This window comes from Sinocyclocheilus anshuiensis, unplaced genomic scaffold (genome assembly GCF_001515605.1).
Source record: "Sinocyclocheilus anshuiensis isolate Anshui unplaced genomic scaffold, SAMN03320099.WGS_v1.1 scaffold2477, whole genome shotgun sequence".
Lineage (NCBI taxonomy): Eukaryota > Metazoa > Chordata > Actinopteri > Cypriniformes > Cyprinidae > Sinocyclocheilus > Sinocyclocheilus anshuiensis.
The window spans coordinates 107,047-128,018 of NW_015554065.1; the positions used below are offsets into that span (position 1 = coordinate 107,047).

At 34.0% G+C, this 20,972-nt stretch overlaps 1 protein-coding gene across 2 annotated transcripts in view; it reads right to left on the reverse strand.

The window, feature by feature from the left end:
- Positions 1 to 20,972, reverse strand: part of LOC107668648 (peroxisome proliferator-activated receptor alpha-like) — a 54,885-nt gene that overhangs the window by 7,820 nt on the left and 26,093 nt on the right. For both annotated transcript variants that reach the window (XM_016460592.1, XM_016460593.1), the window contains exons 2-5: positions 20,261 to 20,506; positions 17,076 to 17,233; positions 8,691 to 8,829; positions 2,746 to 2,945 (exon numbers count right to left, since the gene is read on the reverse strand). In XM_016460592.1, the coding sequence (XP_016316078.1) occupies positions 2,746 to 2,945; positions 8,691 to 8,829; positions 17,076 to 17,233; positions 20,261 to 20,468 (705 nt within the window). In that variant the 5' untranslated portion in view covers positions 20,469 to 20,506. The remainder of the gene's footprint in view (positions 1 to 2,745; positions 2,946 to 8,690; positions 8,830 to 17,075; positions 17,234 to 20,260; positions 20,507 to 20,972) is intronic.

Sequence of the window (20,972 nt, forward strand, 5' to 3'; positions counted from 1 at the left end):
TTGATCAATTTAGCCTTCTCAAATCATCACGACTTGACTAAAATAAAATCTATAGATATAAAACAGTTCAAATAACAATGTTTAAACGTTAAACCTAGATAAATGTGCGCTGTTAGACGCATATCCAATAGTTTGTGCGGAGAGTGGAAGCTAAAGCGCGCTTTGAAGGACATGAAGTCGCCAGCGAGATCACTTGCATTTTTTTCAGTGGAAACAACTTTAAATAGCCTATGCTTCATTTTTGTTCATAAAGAGTAATACATGATTCGGAACTGCAAAGTGTCTATTTTTTTTTGTGTGCACTCACAATATCAACAAAACGTTGTGCTGTTACACTGCCGTCTCGGTCTTGAACAGGAGCGCTTCACAAAAATGAACCGAAACTCAGCGAATACACGCCTCACAGACATGATAAATATATCTATAGAAAGCTTTAAATTACTACTTAATGAAACATTTGCCGGTGCTGCAAGCTTAAGCCTATTGCGTGCATTTGAACGCAGAACTCTTCAGCTGCGCTGACGGCAAGCACGCTGCTGCTGCGGGACACTAAACATCGTCGAGCCGCTCTTGACAGTCGCGGCAGCACGGTCTCGTGTTGTTTCCACCAGCACGGCAAATTATTATTTTTTTCATCACTAATTGATGGATGTCTAAAATATAAAAATAGGAGAAGCGAAGCCTAAAACATGAATGAAAAGTGAACCTTGTTCCTTTTGAACCTTGAACCTTGAAGTGAATTTTACTGATGAGAAATAATAAAGGCTTTAAAATTTTATAAGATTTTTAAAATGTATTCATGGCTATGAAGGTAAGATATTGATTATCGATAATACCATTACAATGTCATTTAAGAGATTAGACTAACTGCCTAAACAGTTACGATAGTGTTTATTTGTCAGCATTTAAATGTACAGTTACATGTCTGGGTAGCCTACTTTTCTGGGATTACCAGACTCTGCATTTGAATTTATATGTTCGTTAATAACATAAAACAGTATGTTAATTCCGCTATCATTATTTATGGTGTTGCAATTATTTTGTTTATCAGTTTCTGATAAGAATGAGGCAGGAGAGGTTTCTGTGAGAGTATAGCACATATATAAAATGAGCTTCACCGGAAGATTATGAGCTGGCTTATCTTTATCCGGAAGTTCTAAATAGCGCTCCGTGCATATGGTCAATTGTGTCACACAGGACGATACAATACAAAACCCTCGACCTGAAACAGTTCAGATGACGGCATTTGTTTCAAACGGGGTTAAAACTCGAAACGCTCCCCGCCTCCATAACAGAGGTCAACACGACACCCCGAGAGGCTGGTCTGCGGGCCGTGAGAGAACAAGAGCACTGTGAGAGATGAAAGCCTCGTCTTAATTCAGCTGCTCTCACTCACAACAGCTGGGCCGTGTCCTGTGGAGCTCAGGCCCAAGAGCACAGCCAACAATCAAGCTAGTGTTACAGATGCATGAGGGAAGCACGTCTGAGGTGGAAGACATCCACACCCAGTCAGGATGAACTCCAAACCCCCGTCCCATGAGCCCAGTGTCATATCAAGCTAATTTAATAAAGAGTTCTGCTTTATTGATGGCCTTTGTGCTTTATAAGAAGGTGTAGAGCGACATGAACATGGTGGAGAAAACGGAAAAGTGTAATCTGATGATGCAGGTTCAGTAACAGATTACATGCTATCTGGATTATGTAATCAGATTCCAATTAAGTACTTGTAATTAGATTATATTACATTTTAAAATACTTGTAATTAACATTGTTACTTATTTACATGTACTTTGCATTATGCACACATTTGCAGGTTCACAGTTATTTGACGTTGGTTAATGGTCACATGACATGCAGGTAAACAAAATATTTTATTAGTAAGTGTTTTATTTCGATTGTTGTTATTTTAAAATGATTTATTTTAATTACACATTTTTATGATTTAATATTAGCTTTTCAGTTCCTTCGCAAACCCCAGTTTGGGAAACTTTGATGTAATGTAATGTTTAATGCACTTAATGTTGTTAACAAAAAAAAAAAAGATTTTTATATCAATATGGTACAAGATTATCCTATTTAAATCAATGTGATTAGCAAGTTAGGTCAAAAGTAGTCTGATTATATTATCTACAATGTGTAATGTAATGGATTACGTTACTAACTACAATTTTTGTCATGTAATCTGCGATCAGTAATGGACTACAATTTGCTAGGGCGTTGCTAAGGTGATTTGAACGGTTGCTAGGTCATTACTATGTTCTGTGTGGTTGCTAAGTCATTGCTATGTGGTTCCAAAGATGTTTGGGGTTGTTGCTAGGATGTTGCTATGGTGTTCTAAGTGGTTGCTAGGGCGTTGATAAGCTGTTCTGAGTGTTTGCTAGGGCATTGCTAAGGTGTTATAAAAGGTTGCTAGGTTATTTCTATGTGGCTGCAAAGGTGTTCTGAGTTGTTGCTAAGGTGTTCTGAGTGTTTGCTAGGGTGTTGTTGCTAGGTTATTTCTATGTGGCTGCAAAGGTGTTCTGAGTTGGTGCTAGGGCATTGCTAAGGTGTTCTGAGTGTTTGCTAGGGCATTGCTAACGTGTTATAAAAGGTTGCTAGGTTATTTTTATGTGGCTGCAAAGGTGTTCTGAGTTGTTGCTAGGGTGTTGCTTAAAGACTTAAAGTTACTTAAATACAGTCGAAAAAGATCCAGAAAAAGATGCACATCAGCTATAATGAATAAAGCACATGGCTGGATGCTCTTACCGGTGTGCTCGTCTTGCCTGTCAGGATGGTACGTGCTTTGGATTTGTTCATGTTGAAGTTCTTCAGGTAGGCCTCGTAGATCTGCTTGGCCAGGGTTTTCTGATCGGCCAGCTGTGGGTCCTCGATCTCTCTTTCTCCCGTTAGGATTTCCGCCTTCAACCTCAGCTTCTCCGACTGTGGCATTCGCCCAAAGCGGATGGCTGTTTGCGGGATAGAAACAAGAACCTCAACTTAGAGAAAACTCTCAAACGAGCGTCCCATGTAAGACTGCCCACCCAATAGTCGACTAAACATTAGTTGACGAGAAGAGGTTTAAGGCCTGTCTATTCTTCACTTTTCGCGTTCCATTCCACCTCGCGCACAGCCGCGTCTGCACAACTTTCAAAATATACTCAACCGCGGATGAGCATGGATGGACGAGTTCGACACACGTGTAGTACCAGCTAGAAGACTCATTCTGTCTCAACATTCACCTCGCGCCTGCGCTGTTGTACGAAGACCGTCCACGCGGTCACAAAAACTGGGCTGCACTTCTGATGATGAAAACTGAATCAAGAGGACAGTGCGCGGACTGTTGCGGAACGTGGACGGCTGAAGTATACTTTGGGCTTTAGTTGACTTAAATTTTATTAGTCGGTTAGTCGCAGAAATAATAGGTCCTTGTTCGTGACGGACACATCGTAACGGCTGGTCCTTGAGGTAATTAATGACAGGTGAACATTTGGATATTCTGCCCAATATACTTATATTGGGCAGAATATCCAAATGTTCACCTGTCATTCATCAACTTCAAATATGGCTTATCATTTGAAAGTGTAGCAAGTAGTATCAACTTTAGATAAATGTACACTATTAGGTGCATATCCAAGTGTTTGTGTGAAGTGTTGAAGTTGTTTGCGCTCTTACTGCATGACATGGAGGCGCCGATGCGATTACTGCACAATTTTTTCCTGATAACAACGGAGACAACTTAAAATATGCTGTCATTTTTGCTCAAGCAGATAAGAGTTATACATCATTTGAAACCGTAAAGGGTCTACTTTTATTTGTTTGCACTAACCATATCAACAAAACGTGCTTTTGTAAAATAAAGAAAACGAACAGAATGCACTTTCTGCCATCTCTGTCTCTGAGCACTGGACAGCGTCACAAAAACGAACAGAAACTCATTGGCTACTCGCCTCAAAGACGTTAGAAATATATCTATAGAAAGCTTGAAATGTCTACTTTAAAATACTCTCTGATTATGTAATCCGTATTAAAGGTGCATTTCTCTTTAAAGGCGAGTCTACTGTGCTACGGAGATTAGCATCATTAACTTCCTTCAAAACACTGTTTTATTAATGAATAAATAAAATATGTCCTTGCTATTTTTTCCAACACATTCATAGTCATTACTAGGGTTGTCAAACGTACTGACTTCAGTACCAGTCGGTACTGAAATTAAAAAAATGTGACGATGCCAGCATTTCCCACTAGCATTTTTAAGTGCCGTTGAGCGGATTCTTATGTCTGTTAAGAATAGCCTATAGTCTACATCAAAGGCCCCCCAAGTTTATATTTAAGTAATTAAATTAATATAAACATGCAATTACTCGACTAATGGCTTTAATGAATGACTAGAAAAAATCTTTAATCGGGGGCAGCCCTACGTATAATGCTGCCTCTGTAGGAAGCTCTCTATATTTTGGAACAAAACCGGTATATGACTTGCCTCTTGTGAAGTTTCTCCAGTGATATGCGGATAAAATTTGACGTGATCATTTGTGGTTAGTTCTTGACAGCCTTCCAAGAGTTCAAATCACATAAAAGTTCATCTTCGCCTTAAAAGTTAATATCCCTATTGTTGGTGTGGATAACATAAAAGCGGACTGTAAGTTGTTTCTGTAAACCTTCACTCTGCTGATTCTCTTGCAAAACAACCACATGTGCTGCTGATCACGGATGATTAATATTTGATGAAATCCAAGGCCACTATTTACACATTTTGTCAGATCAGGATGTCTGGTGCCTTAGAAACTTGCCCAGAGGAATTGAGTAACACGAGTTTAAATCTGGACTGTGTTCAGATGAATTTCATGGTGTCATTGGACAGGCAGAGCAGCGGTGGGCATTATGGTGTTGAACATTGTTTCAGCATTTCAGAAGCTCGATTTATTTAAAACAAAACCAGCAAAAGTTTTGAAGTGGAGACATTTAACTATTCAGAGAATGGAATTGAAAAAAAAAAAACTATTTATTTCGCCAACATGTTTCGGCACACAAGCCTTCATCAGGGCTTCCAAATACAAAGAAACTCATTTAAAAACAAACTTTTTTAAATTCCATTCTCTGAGTAGTTTGATTTCTCCACTTCACAAGTGTTGCTGGTTTTGTTTTTAAAAATACATTTGATTTCTCCTTCCATGCACCTTGATTGTGTGAAGCTGCACCAGAATAAAAATACAACATATCAGAAACTAGATTTAGCCTGTGGTGCCCATGCAAAACTTAACTTATGATGCTAAAGTGTTGCTCTAAATGGTTTTAGCATTTTATGCGGTTGCTAGTGTGTTTTGGATAGTTGTTAGGTTGTTTCGTACAGTCTCTGCTGTCAGTAATATATGGTGCATGCAAATGCGGATATCTTTAAAACATGAATGCAATCCTAATGCAGACGCCACAATCCCCAACAGCTAATAAGCTTACAGTCCCTGCCTGTAAACCTCCATTGCATGACACACAAACGCATGTTAATCTCTAGGTATTATATGTATTGTTACATCCAGCAACAGGATTGCTGTTATTTTGTTGAACATTAACACAAAAACCCATATAGAACAAAGCAAAATAGAAAAAAGCCAATTTTTGGGGCGTGCAAGGTGCAAAATAGGTCAAAAGGTAGAAAGACGTCTCTTCTGTTCTTATTTATTTGATTAAAAATACAGTACGGGAGACAGTAGGGAAAACAAGCATGATCATGATTCACCTCAGCAGAAATACTGATTTTGAGGCATGAAAGTTACTTTTTGGATGTACGGTATTTTCCTTCTGCTGTCTAAAGTTTAGATGACTGTGAATTTAAGCATACATACATTTTATCCCTAGGTTATTGATAAAAAATTAACATGAACAACCTATGCTAATATAGGCATGGCTGTTTAATCATGGCTGCAACATCAGGGGCAATTTTAACATTGTGTTAACCTTGTTTGTCTGTGCTGACACTTTTCTGTTAGAAAATTAACATATTTAAATGTAAAACTACATTTAAAAATTATTAGTGTTGCACATTAAACAATGTGTTGCAATGAATATTATCTCCACTTGATCTCATTGAGTTATTCTTTTAATAATATCTTGTATCATTTAATCAAAGTTTGGTTAAAGACTGTTCTTGACTCATCAGCTGATTAATGTATTTGAGTAAAATATATATTAAAAAAATTAAAATCTAGTTACCACTAGAATAGTTGCTAGTCCTCTGCAAAAATAGAAATAGACTTTTGCTTTTTGAATGCATATGATGCTTGACATCCAAAATAATTTGAACCATATACAAAAAAATATCTTAAGCAACATTATTAGACACTACAGCAGTTAAATTATTGCTTTGAGGTAGGCTTCTATTTGAGATACAGTGGGTTAATATGACTTATATGACTTATTAATTTAATATAATAGTGTTGTCCTTATTAGTGAAAATATATCAATTGTATTATTAATTAGTGCACCTATATTTGTTTCTTGTATCAAAAGATAATAACGTTGGAATTGAAAATAATACTTTTTTTCAGGATTCTTTGATAAATACAAAGTTCAAAAGAACAACATTTAGTTGAAATATACATTTTTGTAACATTAGAAATGACTTTGCAGTCACTTTTTTGATCAAATCAATGCATCCTTGCTGAATAAAAGCATGAATTTCTTTAAAAAAAAAAAAAAATGAAAGAAGAGGTTTATCCAACAGGATGAAGGGAGTGGCGAAGATCGCCGGTTTTAACTAAGTCTAAAGAAAAGAATGGAACTAATCTGTTTATTTAGAACTCTATTTAGTCTCTTTTCCAACACAAATTACAGAGACTATGTCCATCAAAAGGACCAAAGACACCGTAAAATGCTAATTTTAGCAGCTAACCCACATCGCTGTGAGGAATGGGGTCGGGGTGTATGTTTTCAAGAGTCCACGGTTCGGATTACGGACTTCGACCATAGCACGACTTCAGCACATGCCTTCGCTGATCACAAAGCCTGCGAAAGATGAGAGGTTCAGCAGGCCTGGACGTGTTAGCAGGCCTCATAAAAGATGACCTTTGACTCCAGACTGAAAACAATGGAGAGGTCATCGCAGGAAGTCAATGCACTGATATCTCAAGGAAAAAACAACCAAACGCTCTCATGTTAGATCATTTAGTCAAAGATTATCCAGAACGTTACCGCAACATCAAGTCCGTTAAAGGAAGATTGTTTAAAGTAACGGTTCACCCCAAAATTAATTTCTCATCATTTACTCAACTTGTGTTGTTCTAAACCTTCAGTGGAACACAAAATATATCTGTATAGAGGTGTAAATATATTTTCAGTCTCTGAATTGAGCTTTTCCATTTAATAAGCAAATGGTGACCACGTGTTGTCAAACTACAAACCTGGCGAAACACCATAAAAGTAGTTCACACTACTAATGCGCTATATTTCAAGACATCTAACGCCAGTTTTTGTTTTTTTGTGAGGAGCAGACTGAAATTTAAACCATGCATTATTTTGCAATTCCTCAAAAAGTTGTTCAGATGGCCAGTATTTATTTTGGACCTTGCCACAACACTTGAAGAATTTAGCCCTATAGTTGAATGGTAATTTCTCATGGGGACGTCTGTAAAAGTTCATATTACATTTAATAATAGGAAATACTATCCTATTTATTATTTATTTAAATATCGTATTTATAGTTTAAATGGTTTTCCATTTTGCATTTTATCTCTCAAAATGTCATTTTAAAAAATGTGGAAATTACATGAATAAGTTAGCGCAAACTATTATTTACATAAGCTAAACTTATGACTCAACTACTTGGTCAACTAGTCAGGGTTATTGTCATTAACTAAAACTACAACCATAAAAAAACATTATCACTAATTGAAACAAAATAAGTGTTAACTGAAATAAAATAAAATGTACAAAAAATTAAACTTATTTTATTTCAGCTATTTGTCAAAGCAGTTTATATTTCTTATTTTCAATTAGTTTCACTTTAAGTACTTAAATAACTAAAGATGAAATACATTTAATAAAAATATAGACAAAACAACTAACAGACATGACAAAAGCACACAAAATTACTAAAATTAAAGTGAAAACAGAAAATATAAAAATAAAATTAATTACAAATACTAATAAAATGATAATAGTATCTCAATGATACTAAAATAACACTGTAACTGCAATGACACTGATTAGTTGTGCAAACCCTAATATAAAATTCTATATAATAAATATTATTAATACAATAAAAAAAATAAAAAATAAAATTGCATAAAAATTACAAAATAATAATGTCCCACTTCACGTGATTTTGTTATTTTTTCCACTTGCTGCAGTGAAGCTGTGACGAAATATTATTTATTATTGTTTCCAGCATTTCAGTAATAAAAGTGTCCATATTTAAAATATGTGCACATTATCATGAAGCTCAACTGTTATTGTACAGTTGGCAGTGATTTATGAAACGACTTTTGGATTGATCCATTCCCATAAACTGAGAGAGGTGTGCGATTAAATTACCACACGACCTTAATGTTTGTCAAAAACAATTTGAACAGGAATTTTTATGCAGATGGTGGGAGAAAAACACCAAAATTATTGATTCGGACGGCAGTAAAATCCCTGACTAGCCTCTGCAAACGTTGAAATTAGATGACAAACAATCAGATTACCATCAGAATTGGGCTTTTGTTTGCCACACTCACCATTGTGGGACATGCCCACTGACAAGCACTTCTGAAAGCGACAGTATTGGCACTTGTTTCGGTTCTTCTTTTGGATCTTACAGCGGCGTTCACATTTATCGTACTCCAGTTTGAGGCGAATGGTCCGGCGGAAGAAACCCTACAAGAGGCAGAAACAGAAATCCAGTTGAGCTCATTCTGAAAAACAAGAACGACACACATTCCTACAAGCATTTCCAAGCTAACACAGATCAATGTAAGGTCATCGCTTGCTCTAAATATACACTTTAAAGACAACTCGTTCCATTTTAAGTTCATATCTTGCTAATAAACGGGCCAGAAATTCATGTACACAATCCAAACCAGGCGTTTCTGGAAATAGCTTGGCAGCACATTGGCAGGTTGTGTTTGTCCTCATTTGTCCTTGGATCTGTCTGGGTTTCCTCTCTTAGAAACACAGCTTCTGCCTTCCAGGCATGGTGACAGAGATTCAAAATAGGAACGAGCTTGACAATCTGACCTATGTTTAATATTAGGAGTGAACGGCATGATCAAAATCTTATGATATGCATGGAAGTACAGTTATTCTTGCTGGAAAAGCATAAAAAATGTTCTTCCTCTTGACTTGTTCTGGACATGCTTCGCTCTCTATTTTTGTGTTGCTCTTACATGTAAATATAGTAAATATAGCTGCACAAAATACACTACCATTCAAAAGTTTGGGGTAATATTTTTATTTAAATTTAAATTAAATCAATATTTTTAATTCAGCAAGAATGCATTAAAAATTGACAGTAAAGACATTTATAATGTTATAATACATTTTAATAATAATACTAATAAATTTTATTTATAATGTGCTTTTCTCACACCCAATGTACTACAGCATAGTAAAAAGACAAGTAAAATACAAATAATACAGTATATAATACAATATAAGACAACAATCAGCAGCTGACACTTAATCACGGTAAGCAATTTTAAAAAGGTGGGTTTTCAACAGTATCTTAAAAGTCCTAAAAGTGCTTAGGTGCACTTCGAACATTCAAAGGAAGCGCATTCCATAACCTCGGGGTGGCACAAGAGAAAGCGCTCTGTCCCATAGTTTTTAATCTACAGTGGGCTGATGAAGGAAAAGAGAATCAGCAGAGCGGAGGGGATGAGAAGGCATTCTCACTAAATCACAAACATAAGAAGGGGCCATTCCATGTACAGCTTTATAAGTCAAAATATGTGTTTTAAACACGATACGTGATTGGATTGGAAGCCAGTGCAAATTACAAAGGACACCACTGATGTGCTGACATGAGGATGTGAGAGTAAGAACACGTGCTGCTGAATTTTGAATGTATTGCAAACGTTTAATAGAATTTGCCGGTAGACCGATGTAAAGTGAATTGCAGTAATCAGTTCTTGAAGTGATAACTGTGTGGATGAGCCTTTCCGCATCAGGTGTAGAAAGGAAAGAAAGGCCTAATCCTAGCAATATTTCTGAGATGATGAAATGCCGATGTGAGCCTCCAGTGTCAAGTGAACATCAAAGATCACACCAAGGTGACGAGCTTGTAAAGACGGCAGTACACTCTTAAAAATGCTGGGTTGTTTCAACCCAACTTTGGGTCAAATATAGACTAACCCAACCGTTGGGTTAATTTTTTTTAATTAAAATTTTAACCTAAAAGTTGGGTTAGTCCATATTTGACCCAAAGTTGGGTTGAAACAACCCAGTATTTTTTAGAGTGTACAGAGCTGTTGTCCATAGTCAAATTAAAGTTCCTACATTTGTGGATGGCTGCTGGTGTGCCAATAAGAAGAGCCTCAGTCTTAGAGCAATTCAGTTTTAAAAAGCCGTGATGCATCTACAATTTTATGTCCTGCAAACATTCAGAAAGGATTGTGGAACTGACTGTAACATCAGACTTTGAGCTGATGCAAATCGTCAGTATAGAAATGATACCCAAGACCGTTTTTCCTAATGATTTGCTCCAAAGGAAGCATATTAAAAAAGTATAGGACCCAAAACAGACCCCTGAGGAACACCATATTGGACCTGGCTAATGTCAGATTTGTTGTTTCCCAGAACAACAAACTGGAATCTATTTGAAAGGTAGGATCTGAACCATTTAAGCACAGTACCAAAAATACTGAGCCAACTCTTAAGTCTATCAAGCAATATAGAGTGACACACTGTGTCAAATGCTGCACTCAGATCTAACAAAACCAAAATGGTTGAGGCACCAGAGTCAGCTGAGACGAGGAGGTCATTCATGACTCGAACCAAGGCGGTCTCAAAACTACGTCCTGATCTAAACCCAGATTGGAAAGGTTCTAAAAGCTTGTTGAGTGACAAATGAGAATGTAGTTGTGCCACAATAACACGTTCCAGGACTTTAGCTAAAAAAGAAATACGTTTGTTAGATCAAACGTATCACACCCAGGCTTTTTAAGGATTGGTGTGATAGCTGCAATCTTAAGTTCACATGGAACAATCCCAGTAATAAGAGAGGCGCTCACAATATTCATTATGAGGGGACTGGTTGTCAACAGACACCTCTTAAGAACAGTGGTTGGGACAGGGTCAAGAATACAAGTGGTTGAGTTCATTGTCAACAATAGTTTTGAGATGCAATCAATGGTAACTGTTGCAAAACTAGAAAACAAAGTCACAGGAATACTGGGCGGAAGAACCTCAGGGAGCACAAACAGAGGGGAAGAACCAATAGACTTCAATTTTATCCACAAAAAAATTAAGAAACTTGTTACACTGCTGAACAGAAGAACATGTGGGTGACTTATTTGGTTTTAGAACTTTGTTAAGTCTTAAAAATCTTTTTTGGATTTGCAGCACCATCACTTATAATGTGTGAACCGTATTGAGCTCTTGCCACCTTAAGGGCTTCACTGTACTGAATTAAGTGTTCATCATACTTGAGCTTATGGACAGTTTAGCCTGATTTTTTTGTATTGCCGATCAAGTTGCCTATTTTTAACCTTGAGTGTCCTAAGCTAATAGAAAATAAAATCTCTCTCTCTCTCTCTCTCTCTATAGATATATATATATATATATATATATATATATGTATACAACAGTTCTTTCTGGTCCTCGAATCTGATTGGCTGAGAGCCTTTTCCAGCGGTGCGATATTCTAGTGATAACAGCACTCCAACCGTTTCACCGTTTGTAGCACTCTGCTTGCAGTATTTCTCACAGCAAGTGTCATGGCGGACGCTCAAATCCACTGTAATTTTATAAATAATACTGTTTTTGTGTCATGGAATTAAATTTTAAAAGATTTTTAGGCAAGATCGTCTGGAATTTGCCGCTGGCTCTGATGTCTCCATAGTGGTTAAACATGAGATATAATTTGTTTTGGGTAAATCTAACGGGCAGTCCTTGGTCTCATTAATATATTATTTGATTATCTATTATCAAATATGATTAAAGCCATAGGTGATTACCTACAGCAGAATCACAGCCGTGCTGATATACAGCCTTATCGCATTGCTACTTGTGTGATATTGCTCATATATGTGACCCTGGAGCACAAAAGCAGTCTTAAGTCGCTGGGGTATATTTGTAGCAATAGCCAAAAATACATTGTATGGGTCAAAATTATCGATTTTTCTTTTATGCCAAAAATCATTAGGGTATTAAGTAAAGATCATGTTCCATGAAGATATTTAGTAAATTTCCTACCGTAAATATATCAAAACTTAATTTTTGATTAGTAATATGCATTGCTAAGAACTTCATTTGAACAACTTTAAAGATGATTTTCTCAATATTTAGATTTTTTTGCACCCTCAGATTCCAGATTTTCGGCCAAATATTGTCCGATCCTAACAAACCATACATCAATGGAAAGCTTATTTATTCAGCTTTCAGATGATGCATAAATCTCAATTTCGAGAAATTGACCCTTATGACTGGTTTTATGGTCCAGGGTCACATATACAGTATATCTTACCAACAAAACATTTATATTCAAACTTATTTGATAATGAACCACTGCTGAAACCCAAGCCATTTGAAGCCATAAGCTCCAGCTTGATATCAGAGCGTTATTCCCTGGAAAGAATAAACAGGCCAGTCCCTAAGGTCATAAATGCATCCAAAGCATGAAATCAAGCGGCTTGCACAATTTGGCGAAGCGCTGAAGATGACCAGCGGTTTGCCAGCAGAGCAGAAACTCAAAGTGGTGGCTGGCAAGAAGGGACGGGGTTGTAAAAACGAATCGCTGTTGCTTCACTCATATTGAGTCATGCTGTCCCTAGAAACACTTCAGTTTCGAAAGGGAGATTAGATGGGGAGATACAGAGGGAGATGGAGAGGCACCAGGGACCGGAGGAAGAGGAGGAGAGGTCGAGTCGAGGACAGACACACGGGGAGTGACCGTCCAAATCACGGGCATCAAACATGATTGAACAGATAGAGACACAGAGAATTGAGTTATTATGAAATGGATAGTTACGGCTCGAAAGTCTGATTCAAAAGCTATGTTTGTTGTAAAGCACATCAATTAAATTCTATATTGATATTAGGAATCTTTGGGAATCTGATTCTGGGAGTCATGATCTGATTCCAAAATGATTATTGATTTAAATTAATGAATTAGTTTAACTACTTGAAGTATGTAATATATACCATTTTTATTTAATTATAAGTACTTTTTAAAATAATTACAAATTAATAATATTTACTGTAATTGTTTTAATTTAGTCATTTTCTAAATATAGCTTCAAAACATAAGCTAAATTTAATTTAATATTTCATTTTTATGATTTTAATTACTTTTTTAATTATAAGTACTTTATAATAATTACTGTAATTGTAATCTAAATATAAGTTCAAAACATAGTCTAATTTTTGAAATATTTAATTATTTAATTTATACTATTTTTATTTTATTATTTCATTACTTAAGTACTTTTTTAATAATTACAAAACATAACAATTAATTACAAATTAACAATAATTGTTTTCATTCAAGTAATTATTTAAATATAGCATCAAAAGAGACGACAAGCAAATAATCAATAATAAAGAAGAATAAATATATTACAAGCAATAAACAAAGAGTGCCTTATGTCTAAGAGTTCAAGTATCTATAAGTTTCCAGTACGTATTTAATTAAAATAAATGTTTAAAATAATTACAAATTAATATTAATTACTGTAAATATATATATAGCTTCAAAAAATAGGCTAAATATTTAATTTATACCATTTTATTTCATTACTTATTTAATTACAAGTACCTTTTAAACAAAACAATTACAATACTTATTATTAATTTGTAATTAAGTCATTTTCTAAACATAGCTTCTTAATATTTTCTAAATATATTTAATTGAATATTTAATATATACCTGTACTATTTAATTACTTAATTTATAAGCAATTTTAACTTTAGCAAATTAATAATAATTGTTTTCATTTCACTAATTGTATAAATATAGCTTCAAAACAGAAGCTACAAGGAAATAGTCAATAATAAAGAAGAATAAATAAACAAATTACAAGTAATAAATGCCATATACTTAAGTACTAGAAACTTTCAGATATATAAGTACTTTTTAAAGTAATTACGAATTAAAAATAATTGCCGTAATTGTTTTATAATTTAATATAATTTTCTAAACAAAGCTTCAAAACATGGAAATATTTAAATATTTAATTAAATATTTAAATTATATACAAGTACTTTTTTAAAAATAATTACAGATTATAAATATCTTCAAAACATATAGTACAAGCAAATAGTCACTAATAAAGAAGAACAGAGAAATATATAATAAGAATCATAATGAATCAGAGAATCATTTTTTTCTCCCAATTCTATTTAATATGCAAATGTAAATAAATATTATTATGTATACTTTTATTGTACCCCCTTGACTGGCATAGCGTTCTTACTCCAGCTGGTGTGGTCATATAAACAGCATTAGAAATGAGTATAAATAAGTATAAGCCTGTATGAATGATAAACACTGCAGCATCATTATATAACACAGGCTTTATTTAACTCTAGAGCGTGTTGACCTCTGCAGCCGTGCCTGAGACTCGGCTCAAGCAGTCACATACTTTAAAGCCGAAGATGCACCTGTCGCCTGTGTTTGAACATCAGGGTCAAGGCCTACCAATGAATGAATAGCATCCTATGATTCTTTGTGAGCAATTGAGAGGCAAATTAATTTGCAAGTGAAGTGACAAAACATACACACAACCGTAAAGATAACAATTTTACAGAAATATTATGAGAGATGTAATGCAATCATCGTTTGATCAATATTCATGAACGATATTTACGCTTTGGGTATCAGCTTCTTAATATCAGGTATACCTGAAAATATTCTGATAATATATAGGGATGCTCCGATCCGCCTTTTTCGCCTCCGATACCGATTCCAATACCTAGGGTTCGGTATTGGCCGATACCGATACCGATCCGATACCAGTGAAGTTTTTTTCCCTCATTTAAATAAATGTAGAATTTATATATCTCTGTGTGTGGAACTGATAATCATTCTTTCACAATCTACTAGATACAGAATACTTCATTATAAAGAAAAATAAAATAAACAAATATGAAAAAATATAGGCCTATGTATATTTCTTTTCTTTTATTATATTGTCTTTCGGATGTAACGTTAAACCGAGGTCCTGACTCTCTGTGGTCATTAAAAAAAATCCCATGGCACTTCTCGTAAAGAGTAGAGGTGTGACCCCGGTGTCCTGGCCAAACTGCCCCCCTGGCCCTTGTCAATCATGGCCTCCTAATAATCCCCATCCACTTGATTGGCTCTATGACTCTCTCTCCTCTCCACCTGTAGCTGGTGTGTGGTGAGCGCACTGGCGCTGCTGTCCTGTGGCTGCCGTCGCATCATCCAAGTGGATGCTGCACACTGGTGGTGGTTGAGAGAGCTTTATCGAGCTGACTGCTGTAACCGAATGCGACCAGGGTTTAAAGGCTGAACGAATGACTGACAGCCACAGTGGAGAAAAGAGTTTGTGTGGACGTTAATGTAAGGACTTAAATTTTCATATGTAGCTCACATTAAGCTATCGTATGGCTTCAGAAGTAACACAGAATAATTCGCACAATTGGGGAAAAAAAAAATAAAAAATCTCGAATTTGGATCGGCTCTCTCTGACCGATACCCGATCCGAGAAAAATGGCACTATCGGAGCCGATACCCGATATGAATATCGGATCGGCGCATCCCTAATAATATATGATAAGATTCCACTTTGTCATCATTGATTTCTAACAACAACAATATCAACAACAACAACAATAATAATAATAAAAATATTTAACAACAACAACAATAATAATAATAATAATAATAAAAATACCAACAACAACAGCAATAATAATAATAATAAAAATAACAAATAATAAAGTTATTATTGTTGTTAAAATAAATAATAATAACAATAATAATTGTTATAATTCTTGTTATAATAAATAAATAAATAATGACAATAATAATAATTATTATATTATTTTTATTATTATTGTACATATAAAATTTTGATTCATGTAGTCTAATGAATATTTAACACAAAACAAATAAATCAACACTAAAATATCAGTTCTGCATATTATCAGGTAAATATTCTGGCAATGTATTAAAACATCCCACTTTGCTAGAACAGATGTTTAATAATAACAATTATTATTACTATTATAAATAATAACTATTATTTTCATTTTTCTTGCACATATTAAGTGTGATTAATGTAGTCTAATGATTACTACAAATTAAACTATTATTATTATTATTGATGTAGTCTAAAAATTACTTTTAAAAAACACTAAAATATTGGATCAGCTTATTAATTGTCAGGTAAATATTCTGGTAACATAAATATAATGAGTTAAAATAAATAAATATACAAACAAATCAATAAATCTTATTGTTTAACTGATGTAGTCTAATGATTCTTTAAAAAACTCAAACTAAATGACTAAAACAACTCTTAAAAACCACATTAAAACACTTCAAAATGCATTAATTTGCCCAAACAATATAATGGTCTTTCTGGCCTTTAAGTTCATAAAGACACACTGTGGTAAGAACACAGCCAGGCTTTTTTGTTGCTCTTCTGATGGCAATATTATGACTAATGTGCGCAGTCAACAGATGCTCCTCTAGACACAGATATGAGGGCAAAACATCCTCAGTGACCTCAAATGAGGCCACCGAGGCCAATGTGTGTGTCCTGGGGCTTTAACAGGCCAGCAGTGTGTGTGAGAGATGATATACAGACAATCTTCAGCCTCTATACTTCATACATATACACATACTCATTCAGCACGCAGTGTCTTTGTGAATTATGGCAGTGTACAGACGTTATCTACAGGCCTTAAAGGGACAGTAGCAAAAGGCCGGCTCTCACCTTGCAGCCCTCACACGCGTGAACTCCGTAGTGGTATCCTGACGCGCGGTCCGAACACACGCGGCACCCCAGGGTCAGAGAGGTGGAGGTGAACTCGTCCTGTCCCGCCGGGCCACCGTACACACCTGACGACGGGCTGGACGCGGGAGTCAGTGCATCTACACAAGAGGGCAAACAAAACACATGTGCACACTTGAAAATGAGCTGCAACGCAGGAAGAAAGTCAGTGTCCTTCAAAAAAAAAAAAAAAAAAATCATACTTTAAAATGATCTAGAACACCATTGTGACCCTGGACCACAAAACTGAAATTGAGATTTATACATCATCTGAATAAATAGGCTTTCCATTGATGTATGGTTTGTTAATATTTGGTCGAGATACAACTATTTGAAAATCTGGAATCTGAAGGTGCAAAAAAATCTAAATATTGAGAAAATCGCCTTTATACTTGTCCAAATGAAGTTCTTAGCAATGCATATTACTAATCAAAAATTTAAGACTGCTTTTGTGCTCCAGGGTCACATATAGAAAATCATTGTAATGAAATAAAATGAAACACATAATAATATTTATTATATGTTATTTTTATAATAAATAATAATAATAACAATAATAATCATCATTATTATCATTATTATTAAAACATCAGTTCTGCATATTAGTTATCATGAGTATATATCATAATATCATAAATTCATCAAATAATCTAATAATAAATGGAAACACTTCACTTTGTTCTTATTGATTTTCAATATCCTTCCTTGTATTATAAATAAATTAATGAATATAATACTTAATTGATGAAGTCTAATGATTATTAAAAATATCAAGAACACAATTTGAATAACAAGTAATAAAATGAATAGTAATAATTGCTATTATTATAACTATTATTATTACACATAATAATAATAATAATAATAATGTACATATTACATTTTAATTGATGTAGTCTTATGATTCTTTAAAATAAAACAACATTAAAACATCAGTTCTGCATATTAGTTATCATAAATAATATATATAATAAATCCTAAATTCATCATGAATAATCACATATATATAAAAACATCTCACTTGGCTATCACTGATTTTAAATAATGTAGTACATTTAAACATTTAAACTGATGTAGTCTAATGATTATTTAAAACATATCTAGAACTCAATTATAATAATAATAATAATAATAAAAACAAAATTTAGAAATGACAAAATACACTTAAAAAGTCTTAATATATATATTTTTTGTTTTGATTCTCAATTAAACTGGTTTTGTTTAAAGGATGTTTAAATACTTTTTCTATCTATCTATCTATCTATCTATCTATCTATCTATCTATCTATCTATCTATATTCTGACTTTCTATCTATCTATCTATCTATCATCTATGTCTATCTATCTATCTATCTATCTACACATACTGCACATACATAAGCATTTACATGCATGAATACATATGTATATATTTCAAAATATTATATTAAATATGATAAGTTTTGCAGTGTAATACCAGAGAGTCTTTGGTGTGACGTTACTTTGAAGTCTTCTAATAATTACTAAAATATTTAAAAGTCTTTTCTGCCCATTTTTAAGCCTAAGCTACTTTAGAAACCTGTTTACCTCAATTCCAATCCACTGCTCTGCCTTTCTGCTGCCTCAGAAACCGTTCCATGATGTCACTTCCTCATTTCTCAAGCGTTTTAACCTCAACAATCCTTTTCTGTCTTTGATGGCCTGATTTCTTACAATTCAGCACTTTTTTGTGCTTTGTGTGACTGTTACAAGGTCAAACAGCAGGTTGAGATCCTGAAATTAATCATATTTGGGAATATAAAGTTTGTTGACAGAATTGATTCCACTGAGCTTCTAGAAATAAAAACTAGATCAGCATTCCAGAACCACAAGCCACTGATGACCAACCGAAAACCACTAAAACACTTGAGAATCTGCACATACATCAAGGCTGATCAATCTTGTGAATATGCGCTGAATGCAATGAAGAAAAACTTACATTTCCTGCCTGACAGTAAATAAATATGAAATAATTATGCTGCATAAAATTTAAATGCCCACAACATTTTCTATGCAATTACATGAATGCAAAAAAATGTATATTTTATAATACTAACATATTTGTATTATACTACTTGAAAATAATTTTTAATCAGCATTTTTGCTGTTTTCCAGTAAAAAAAAAAAAAAAAAAAAGAAAGAAAATGTAAGCTTCCATGAAAGACGATGCATTTTGAGACAAATAAATCAACAATAAAATAACAGTTCTGCATATTAGTTATCAGATGAATATTTTGGTAAAATATGAAAACATCCCACTTTGCCAATATTGATTTTTAATACTACTACTACTACTACTACTAATAATAATAATAATAATAAGGAAGTATAAATAAATAATACATATTATAATCATATTTAATATTGTACATATTAAGTTTTGATTGATGTAATAATGATTATAAAAAAATAAAATAAAACAACTCTAAAACATCAGTTATACATAAATAAATAAATAAATATTCTGGTAACATATGAAAACATCCCACTTTGCCATCATTTTAATTTTAATAATAATAATAATAATAAAAATATTTATTATTAATTATTTTAATAATATAATAACAGTATTACTTTTATTATTACGTTTTCTTATTATTATTTTTATTATTGCTGTTATTTATTATACAAAAAAAAAATAACAATTATTATTATTATTATTATTATTTGTTATTATTATTAATGTTTTTTATTTTGTTATAATAAATAAATAATAATAGCAGCTATTATTGTTATTATTATTACCAATATTGTATATATTACGTTTTGATTGATGTAGTCTAATCATTATTTAAAAAAAACAAACAAACAAACAAACAAACAAAGAAAAACGTAAACATTAGTTCTGAATATTGAAGAAAAAAAGTAACACTCTCTTTTGGATATTTCTTGCATGCATTTTCTGTTTTTATCCTATTGGCAAATTGTTTACTTTCTTTTTTTTTTCCATAAGCATAAATGTAACAAAATTACAATGCGTACAATATGTCAACAAAGCATTCATATCTGAATTTGCTTACTTGTGTAGAGTATGTTTTTGGCTTTCTACTGAAGCATGGTGTGCTTTTCTGAAAAAGTCTGCATGTATTTGAGTGGCAGCATTTGTGTACCTAACGCAGAGGAGCTCTCCGATCCGGAGCCCAGACCCGACGACTGGTTCTCGGTCACCTCCAAGCTGCTGAGAGCGTCCTCCTCCATGGACTGAGAGATGTCCTGAAACTCTTCCATTCCCCCGATGAAGTCCTGGCACAGAGGACTGTCCAGCACGGAGTGGTCCAGCGGAGACGGGGGGCTGTAGTGCTTCTCCATGTCTACCATGCTGGCGGACAGCGGCAGAGCACCAATCACACATCAGCCTGAAAGCAGACGAGAGGAACCACATGGAGATATTAAACAAACTTCACTGTATGCAAATGTACTGTAACTGTTGCACATGGTTAGACATTGGCAATAGTGATTATTTTATACATTTTTAGTATTTTGGTTATGTGCTTTTAAAATATATATTTTTGAAATATCATTAGTGCTGTCAAACGATTAATCGCGATTAATCGCATCCAAAATAAAGTTTTGTTGACATATGACATATGGATTGTACTGTGTATCGTTTAGCTTCAAATGGCGTCTTTGACGACAGTATTCTATAAAAATTATTTGCACTCCGATCTTGACATCAAAAGGCACAAAAAAATTTTTTTCTTTTATTCCATTGATTTTACCCATTTATCTCCACTTGTTCCCAGTGTTTTTCTGCAACCACTATGCGCGCGCAGCTGCAAGTGACGTAGCTGTGACGTCTACTCTAAATTGATTTATAGTCTG